The 10,167-nt window shown below is 38.8% G+C and overlaps 1 protein-coding gene across 3 annotated transcripts in view; it reads right to left on the minus strand.

Annotated features, from left to right (window-relative positions):
• The window catches only part of rimbp2a (RIMS binding protein 2a), a 67,428-nt gene extending 57,728 nt beyond the window's left edge, over nucleotides 1–9,700 (minus strand). For all 3 annotated transcript variants that reach the window (XM_025909100.1, XM_025909098.1, XM_025909099.1), the window contains exons 1-2: nucleotides 9,460–9,700; nucleotides 7,202–7,345 (exon numbers count right to left, since the gene is read on the minus strand). In XM_025909100.1, coding sequence (XP_025764885.1) covers nucleotides 7,202–7,339 — 138 coding nt within the window. In that variant the 5' untranslated portion in view covers nucleotides 7,340–7,345; nucleotides 9,460–9,700. The remainder of the gene's footprint in view (nucleotides 1–7,201; nucleotides 7,346–9,459) is intronic.
• Nucleotides 9,701–10,167: the final 467 nt, after the last annotated feature.

Raw genomic sequence — 10,167 nt, forward strand, 5'->3', positions numbered from 1 at the left:
AGAGAAGTATAATCTGAAATGCCAAAAAAAGCATTGGTCTTTCATATTTGCCTCCTGAAAAAGCACACTTAGCCTGCCCAGACACACAAGTATTACCACATTAGCACCTCAAACAAAGGAAAGCTTTTGCCTGCATTACTTTGAAGTCTGTTCTCTTTTGTCTTTTCCCTCCCTATACTAGCTTTTCATCTAATTTTTTTTTTTAAAGTTATTAAACCCATCTCAAGGAACTTTAAGGCTGTGGTCAAATTGTCAGCCCACTGTTCTCATCAAGCATTATTTCTTTTTACCAATCCCTGACAGACCAACCAACAGATGGCTCTAACTTCAGTTTATATTATTCTAATATATCAATTTGCTTGTTACCAGAACAGTTGGTATTTTGGCACACAAAACAATTCACACACTCGCACACATACAAACAATAACCAGATCCCCTTGATCGAAAGCCAAACTATCACACTCCACAAAGCACGTACGAAAAAACAAAGTTGCAGACAAGATGACAGTTTACCCACAGAGCGTAAGCTACTGAAGCCAGTATGATGGAAGTGCCAAGTAGACAGAAAGACAGCCAGATCCACCTGCTAATACACCAGACCCGCCAAGCAGTCGAGCCTACACATAGATCTACCAGTGTAATATGGTGATCTTTCCAAGAACAGACAGAGAAGGACCTGCCAACCAGTGCTGTTGGTTTTCCAAACAGACAGACAGACTAACACATTCTGTCAGCCTGTTCAGAGCAAGATATTAGGCCATATTGACATCCCTATGAGAGCTGATTTTGTGAGTCATTTACCACAGAACCACTGGTTTCCAGATTTAACATGCTAAAAAATATATATGGTTAAAGGCAGGTAACCTCTTTAGTGACTTGACAACAAAATGACAATATGTTCTCAGCTACATTTAAAATATTTTGGACATTTTAGCATCTGGGTGACTGGACTCTGGAGCAAACACATAAACTCTAATCACAGGCAGTTAAGACATCCAAGGGAGACATGATACCATACAATCAGACTCCTAATTTAACAGAGTTTGGTGCATGCAAGCACTGCAACCAGTCCCTTGTCTGGCAGGGCCCAATTGTGGTGTCCACACAGGAGTCATCATCCTTGTACTGAGGAAGCTGGCAAAGCTGCTCTGACAGCAGTTACGTCAGAGTTTAGAATAATGGCACACTCATGCACACTGGGGTCACAGGAAATACCAACAGCATTTGCTTCTAAGTGTGAGCCAAAAAAGGAGCAATTAAAGGAAGATTATAAAACGTCCAGATGCTAAGCTGGTATTTATTCATTCTCTGCCTTTAATTCAGAGAGAATGAGCAAAAGGCAAAATGTTTTTCCATAAAAAACATCAAAAGGTATAGCTAAAAATTCATCTTAATCTCTTGATTTAGGCCACCAAAGCCACCAATGTCCAAAGTAAAACTTTAACACATCTTTAATAAAAAGCCTGGAGAACCATTGCTCAAGAGCACTTTAAAAATTACAAGAAAATCCAGCTCCTTGGAAGCAGGATATAATGAAACGTGGGGTGACTCGAGATTTTTGCACAGTGCTGTACATCCAATATTCTGCACAAGTTATGGATAACCATAAGACAACAGAAAATATTGCCAATATTAACACCATATAAATCGGCAGACTGAGGGCAGAGGAATAAGATGAATTAATTAGTTGAGAAAATTCAGACGCTATACAGTCTCAGAAAGAATCAGCGAGAAGACCTCGCAGCAGTATACATAAGATTTTTACCATCTGAGAATTTTCCTTTGTATTTAATATCTCAATGATTTTATATACATAGTAATAATAATTTACAAGTGTTTGTATAAATCTGCCACAGTATCTCATAAGTTGCTCTGAAGTATTAAAATCTGCCTGTTCCTCATAAAACTAGTCTGTTTTACTTCCACTCAGCAGTGCAGTCTCCGCCTGCATGACAACCTTTGGGAATACAGCATTACTCCACTCTCAGAGGAAGTGTATGCCTCCAGTCTGATTTAATGCACTGGCCAAGGTTCTTACCTGTGTGCAGTGTGGTTGGTTTATATTGCCGTTGTTGATTTCAATGACCCACAATGTAAGATACTTTCACATCAGATTTTATATGTTCCATTGAGAGTCTTTTTAATTTTGTTTTGTTTGTTTGTTTGGTTTTTTTGCTTCCATCTAAGGGATATATTTCTTTTTTGTGTTTGCAATCCGTAAAGGTCACAGCTGAGGAGTGCTGTAGTGTGTGTACTGCTCAAAGGCAACTGTGTAAAGCAGGTAACTGCTACAAGGGGATTTGTAGGGCTTACTGAGTGCTATACTTAACTTCCATGACATATTTCACAGAGTTCATAATTTTCTGATGAAGTGCCGAGGAGCAGCGCACTAAAAAAGGTAGGCAGGTGGACGACGCAAATATTTATTGCATTAATACCAGCACTGATATTGGTATTGGATCGATATTAGTGTGACAGGATTGATACTTTGTTTCTCCAAGTTCAGTATGATGGCCACTGATTTGTGTTAAATAATGAAAAGCTGAAAGGTGTGTATTGTGTTAACTAAGTATTGTGGAAATTAAAAATCCCACTGATTTAGTGTTCATTGAAATGTGTTAAGAATTTCTTAATTGATGATGATTAAGCTAATAAATTCTGAGGTACTGCTCCCTACTCTACATAAGCTTTCTTTATCAGATAAAAGTATCGGTATTGCCAAAATGTTCAATATGGTACAATACAAGAACACATTTCTGGGAAATAAAAATAGCAAAATAACATTCATTTAAGCCTATGAAGGCAAGCAGCGGAAACCTATAAATAATAAAATAAACATACAGGGAGCTTAATTTCTGCACAATACCGGTGACAACAGCGGTGATGGGCGCACAGTGAGTGCATTATCCATTTAAAACTGATGAACAACTGGAGGCTGGGGGAACTGTTTATTAACCAAAGCAGATAATGTGGGTAGCTATTAAGATGTTACAGCATATAATTATGTAATAGGGGCTTTTTACTACTTTATACCCCTCACAGTTAAGCTTCACTCCCATTTTCCAGCAATTAATAGCTACCAACTTTATCAGCACGCAGACAAATGCTGTGTGCATTCAAGAGTCTGCTTAACAAGAATCACATTTTCTGGGACCTCTGTGGATTGCTGCTTTGTTTGATGACTCCCGCTAAAGGAACAGAGTAGAATAGATTAGGGAGGCAGCATGTGGTGGCTGGACTTAAACCAAGGGCACTGTGGTTAAGTGGCGTGTGCTCAGCCAACCGAGCTGCCAGGATACCCCGAAGGTAATCTTTTTTGGACTAGGGGGAATTTAAATTTATTGTCATGTCGCCATCTGGTGAGGAAGTGAAACACTTGCATCCGTGCTGCCTGATGCTTGTGGTGGATACATATGATCAAAAACAAAGAAAGAAAGGACGAAGCAAAGGAAGAAATCCAGCCAAGATTTTCAGAGAAACAATTCGCCCACTGCTCCTTTGAGGAAGAACCGTTTATAGTGTTAACACAGTTATTTTATTTTTTTTTAGAGAGGTTGGAACAGTAATGCTAGCGCGCAGTGTTTTTGGAAAGAGACCCACAGTAATAACACTGTCCCTACCGCAAACGCAGTATCCTTTTTGTCCCGAATTGTCTCTCTTTTCTTCCCGTCACATCACACATCACAGCGGAGGCGCAGGCAACACGTCACTGTGCGTAAACCACGCGCGCACACGCGTGTGTGTTGGGGTCTGAGTGCATCTGTTTGCGTGCTGCAGCTTCAACAGCTTGCCTAGGCCGCACACACCCGTGGCTGGCCTGGATTATCACCTTAACAGCAAGACCAAAAACAGTGCCACCTCCCTGGCACCCAGACAGTTCCTGCACCCTCTCAGCAGCGCTGCCAAACACCCTCTCCCCACCTCCACCTTTCTACTGGTGTCAGTACCTTTCTCTCTTGCTACGTATGTCATCCAAAGGATGTGTTCGATTGACCAAACATCAACGCGAAAAAAGGAGGGGTGTGTTGGGGGGGGATTCATTACATCATACATGGTCCGCTTCACCGCCTCCTCGCAGGTGAAGTGAGGCTCATATTTCGAGTTCAGAAGTTATCTAATTTGCTAAATAATCTTAGATAATGATGTCTGCCTTTCTCACTTCAGACGTACATGTTGCCAGAAATGATCCTGTGAGGAGTTTTTGCTAAAACATACAGTACTGTGTAAAAGTACTGAGCCACCCCACATTTCTTTATAATGTTGTAGGAAAATGGGAAATATGTGCAGCAATTTATTGAAAGGTGTGTGAAAACCCACATGGAAATACAGTATATAAGGCAAAAACAGAGTTTGTACCATTCTAATGAGCTTGAACGTCAATATTTAGCATTTATTCTTCAAGACAGTCTGAACTGTCTTAGGAGAGCTTTCATGTGATATCTTTATGCAGTCTTAGGTTTATATAGTTCCCCAGGCTTTTTGGAATACATTTAAAGTTGTTCTTTGGGTGTTTTTTGTTTGTTTTTGTGTTAAGTTGGTTGTTTTAGTTTGTTTTTGCTCCTTTATCTGTAAAAATGCTTCAATAATGCTGAGATCTGTGCTCTCAGGAGCCCCATTCCTCACTCATAGTGTTCCATTGTATGTTTTTACATCCAAGTATGCTTTTACTGCATTAGGCATTTGTTTGGGGTTACTGTAATGCTGAAAAATGAAACCATTAACAATCAGATGCTTTCAAGACAAGTATTGCATGATGGATCAAAATTTGATGGTACTTTCCTATATCAATAATTCCATCAATTTCATCAAGATCTCCAGGCTGAAAAGCAGTCCCAAACCATGACAGAGCCTCCACCATATGTTACAGATAGACACTCACCGTTGTAGTTCTCTCCTGACATCCACTGCACATATCAATGATGATTCAAACCTTAGATTTGAAATCTGGATTCATGACTCGTGTTCTTGTGTAATTTTGCATACCTCAGCCTTTTCTCCCTGCTTCCCTTTGTTCAGAAAAGCTTCTTGACAGCCAAACTGTTATCTTTGGCATTTCTCACAGATTCAGATAAAGAAATGGGAAGAAACAAAGGGTGCTCGTAACAAAAGAAATTAGTTTTTTGCTAAAATGTTTGTTATCTGTAGCCATATCACTAGTTCAGCCCTTGAGATAGGTGCCTTTTTATGCTTGGATGATTCATAAGTCACTGTTAAGTGGCTTAACAAACAAAGACAAAATCCCCTAATACTTGTCAAGTACAAGGAGTGGCCTGTAAATGAGAGAAAAAGCCTCCAACGTCCAAAGAAAAACTTTGAAAGACCTTCATAAAAACTTGAGAACTACTCAAGACAACTTAAAAAATTACAAGAAAGTCTGACTTCCAAGTAGTCAGACTTTATTTGGAAGTAGTCACTTCTACAAACAAACAATACAGAAGTAGAGTTTTATGCCTCAGAATCAAAATCTTGTTAAAAACTTTAGACTATACCCGTGACTACACTCTGTTTCAGCCATTTCTACCTATAGCATATTAAGGTTTGGAACTTTTCTCTAGGATTAAAATCTACACTGTCATGTTCCTGGTCCCAGTTGTACCTTGCATCCTATTTGCTCTTTTCACCTCCTCTAAATCCCTGAGAGAGGGCTCAAATTAAATCAGGTTTTAGTGAGGTTACATCAGCACCAGGCACTCAATGTATTATGTAGTACTAGTTCTCAGTTTAGCTGGGACAGAGCAAAGAGTACGGAGTGGAGGACAGAATGAAAGAGACACATGGGACAGAGGGGAGGACAGAAAGACAGGAAGGAGAGGTGAAAGCGGGATGTACGCGCTGTTCCACTCTGTTGCCTAGCAACACGTGCTTGCTGTCTGCTCTCATCTTTACTGTAGGCACATTTACTCTTTCAGTGAACTGGTTTCCAGCCATGACATGACGCCCTGTGAGACTGGAAATGGGGAACAGATGGAAACTGGACTGGACAGACTTTAAATATGCAAATAACTGAAGGCAAATTGTAATTTAAGTACTTCAAAACAGGGTGATTATGCTTTTCATTATCTTCTGTCGTATACATATATATATATATATATATGTATATATACATATATACATATATGTGTGTGTGTGTGTGTGTGTGTGATGTCACATGAAGCAGGATATCCTTAATGTTGTCATGTCAGAGATACAGCTCAGCTGCTCTGACCTCAAACCTTTTATTTGCAAAGGCCAACCAATCCAAATAAATACATAAATAAACTTAGCTTATTGGAACAATATCCTTTAAGGGAGAGGTGCTGAAACAGTCACATTTCAAATGATGGATGAGCTGAGTTTTCACTGTATAAAATAAAAAGGATTATTTTGAATTGGGAATCATGCAAACCACCTCTAATAGACATATAAAAATATGGAGCTGGAAATGAGAATGGCAGGTTTATTCTAAACCCCTTTGGACACCTTTAAAAACCTTAAGCATCTATAGTGGCCTATCCCTCAACTGGGTGGATTTTGAAAACCCTAAAAAAATGTGTTTTCAGAAGCATGCTGTCTTCTCCCAGACATAATAGTTTAGCTGATAGATCAATAATCACACAGTAGTATGTCTGCTGCTGTTAAAACTGTTAAAATTGTTTTAATGTTGCTGACAGGTGTACATTTGTTGGGATCAAATAAAGCACAAACAGAAAGAGACGTAAGCAGTGACAAGATAATCAAGAGCTGTAACTCTTTGCACTCAAATCTCAGTGCTGGCAATAAATGAAGACTCTCATGTAGACATTGAATGCATGGCTTACTGTCTTAATAAATTCTGCACAGTTAAAGTTTGCACTGCAAGGGTGTCACTGTCTCTACAGTCACCAGATCTCAGTCCAGTGGGGCTCCTTTAGGATGTGGTGGAGATTTAAGCCAGTTCTGAAAGCAAAAGAGGATCCAACCAAATACTGGCAAGATGTACCTGATGAAATGCCCAGTGAGAGTATATTAATTTTGAAACCTGTATTTGGACAATTTAATGCTATTTTATAAGATCACTACCAAATATTACATAAAACTGACTACAAATCACAAGTTAAGATTTTATCAGCTACTTGTAAATGCCATTTATCCTACACCAAGGTCAACACTAATATTTCCACAGTAAAGTTCATCTTAGCTATAAAAGCAGCAGTGTGTCTGAGGCCTACAGTACTATGTTACCTTGCCCTTGCTGTGCAGGTGGTGATGGTGCAAGTTTCTGGCAGCAATCATGGCGAGCTGTCTCTGGATCCACTGTAACTCCATCTGAGACTCCCTCAGCAGGTTCTCCACATTAGCACTGGACTTGTGATCCCGCATTATCACCTGCAACACCAGTCCACAGGTTACATATTGAATCTATGATGCAAACCTCATATTCTGCACACACACACTGACGGTGCAATGCTGGAACAGTGCCATCAGCATATATACAAAGAGAAGCATGTATGCATCACTGAGTAATCAACAACTATTGCTTTTTGACCAGCATCAATAGGCATCATTTATTAGAGTTGAATACTTAAGGATTTTGAGCCACCTTCCTAGTTTGTATGTGGTTCAGATTTATACTTTCACTAAACTTCACCTGAAAATAGAGCATATTTATGCGCATTCTTTCGTAGTTCAAAAACCTATCCAGCTAATCACCATGTTTCCAAACAAACAATAACACATGGTGCGTTTGATAGTTATTAAAATGACAAATAACTGTACATCATGAACAAAAAGCATCTCAAATATTTCATTATAACTCATGATTATTGTTTTCTCAATGCTTAGCTGACTTGAAACAAAAAATAATAATAATAATCTAAAAGACAAAACCCTTTGCTGAATTGACAGAAAATATGCAAAATTCAAATTGTTGCAGTGTATAAGCTAAAAATGAAAGGTCTGCTGCTGAGAAAAAGCACTAATGCACTAATAAAGAGCTTTTGACACTTACTGTACAAATCCTTCATCTTCTTTCACTTAAAAAAACAACACACAACTTGTTTGTTCATTTTGAGGAACAGTCCTTGAAAGTAAAAGTCACATTTTTAAAAGAGGAATCATTATTCCAATGGAACTCCGTTGCCACCCGCACAAGTTCATCCACATATACATGTGGGCACTGACTAGTATGTACGTGTGTGTCCATGTGTGTGTGCATGTGTGTTATCACTGAGAGAGCTTCACTCAGTTACATAAGAGAGGATTAGTGTACAGACACACAGTGAAGTGTGTGTGTGTGTGTGTGAGTGTGTGTGGAGGGTATGGCGGAGGGGGGCATGGAAAATACAACAGCTCATATTAATTGGTACTAAATCTCCATCTATGTTGGCATGCTTTGTGCGTTTGTTCAAACAGACACTGCTTCCACACAGGAGTGTTGCATTCACACTAACTGTACAGCACACAGATACATGCAGGGTAGAGACAGTTAATGATGCTTGTACCTCAGGGGATTTGACTTATTGGACTCTACTAATCTACACTAACAAATGCTCAAATGTCTGACTGTCTGTGTTTCAGACAGGTGTTTCTTTATACTAACAAGATCAGATTCCTTTTTTTAATTACCCATTTTTCATTCATTCATACGAAAAATGGCTTTTTCTTAAATAAATGAATGCCATTGTGTTAAAAACTAATGAACAAAGGCAAAAAAGAATAATAACTGGTTTCTTCTTCTTCTTCTTCTTCCATTTTTTCTCTTAAAACCTCGGCCAAATGCTCGAACAGATTCTCTGTGCTGACTCACCTTGGACAGCTTCTACTTCCTTGCAGGGGATTGTGGAGGCGGAGGAGGAGGAGGAGGATAGACAACAACAACAACAGCAGCACACAAAGCTCGGGAGTCTTACAGATTTATGCAGAAGTATCCCACCCTTCAAAGACCTCTATGAACCACCTCTGAGAGCCAAAGCATCTCTGTCACAGATTTATCAAAGGCAGACAGAGTGACATTATCCAGGCCAGATTGGGATTTCACATTTGTTATTTATATATTAAATAATCTATATATCAATGATTTTAATTAATTCCATTACAGTATTTTTTTAAATTCAAAACCATTCCCTTCCTCTAAAGATTTTAATTTATTACTACGGTGAGGCCATGTACTTGGTTCATATTGATTCTGAGCAAATAGCTCTTCACTGTTTACACACAAGTAATAACAGCTCATTAAAAGAAGACAAATGAACTAGAAACTGAATTTAGAAGTGGATTCACTGCATTGTTTGAAATTATATTTTATGAAGTTAGGTGTGAATGGCTGTTAAGTGTTAGCTCTGTACGTAACTGTTCAAGAGCTGAAAAAAATGTGTTTGTAAACTCGAAAAAAGTACAAATATTATGGACTAATAGATATAATGCTGCATCATAAAAACTGCAAACGCCTTTATCTATGATGCTTTAAAACTTCTGCAAGGACTGTGTTCCATAGTTCTTACCCATTTAACAAATGGTCTTCAGCTTCTCTCATCCTCTTCACAAAGATCGTGTTTGGCTGTATAGTATCATGCCCATCTAGTAGTCCAACATAAGCGAAGCCTACAAAAATTATAAATAGATTTTCTAATCTTCAAAAGTGTAGGGATTTACTGCAGACTCCGTAGCTTCCATGGTTTGGTGCTTGTGGCGTGTGTCTCAGCACAGTTTTGAAGCGCTTCTCCCTCATATGACTTGTTCTTTTGAAACAGAAGTCAGTTATGATTCAGAATCTTTCTCTCACAGCGCTCTTGTACCCAAGGCGGCCTGCTGTGTGACCATATGGCACACTTAACAAGAGCATGAAATATGAACAGCAGACGGAAAAAGATCATTTAAGGCCAACTTTAACCTCACCTGTATGAGGGGAGAACACCCTCGATAACACAGGGCTATGTTCTTGCAGTGTAGTTAAACCTACATTAAAACATCAGAGTTAAGTCTATATGACATAAAGAACTGCCCAAAAGTCTCGAGTATTCCATCATTTCTTTATATGTTGCTAAATAAATTGGAAACATGTACGATGTACAGGAAAACATAGTATATAAATCAAAAATAGCATTTGGACTACATTTATTCTTCAACACAGCCTAAACTCTCTAAGGCAGCTTTCTTCTTCTTTTCTTTAAGTAGTTTTCGGGAATAGTTCTTCTGGTTTCTTGAGGAAA

This window comes from Oreochromis niloticus, linkage group LG7 (assembly GCF_001858045.2).
Source record: "Oreochromis niloticus isolate F11D_XX linkage group LG7, O_niloticus_UMD_NMBU, whole genome shotgun sequence".
Taxonomy (NCBI): domain Eukaryota; kingdom Metazoa; phylum Chordata; class Actinopteri; order Cichliformes; family Cichlidae; genus Oreochromis; species Oreochromis niloticus.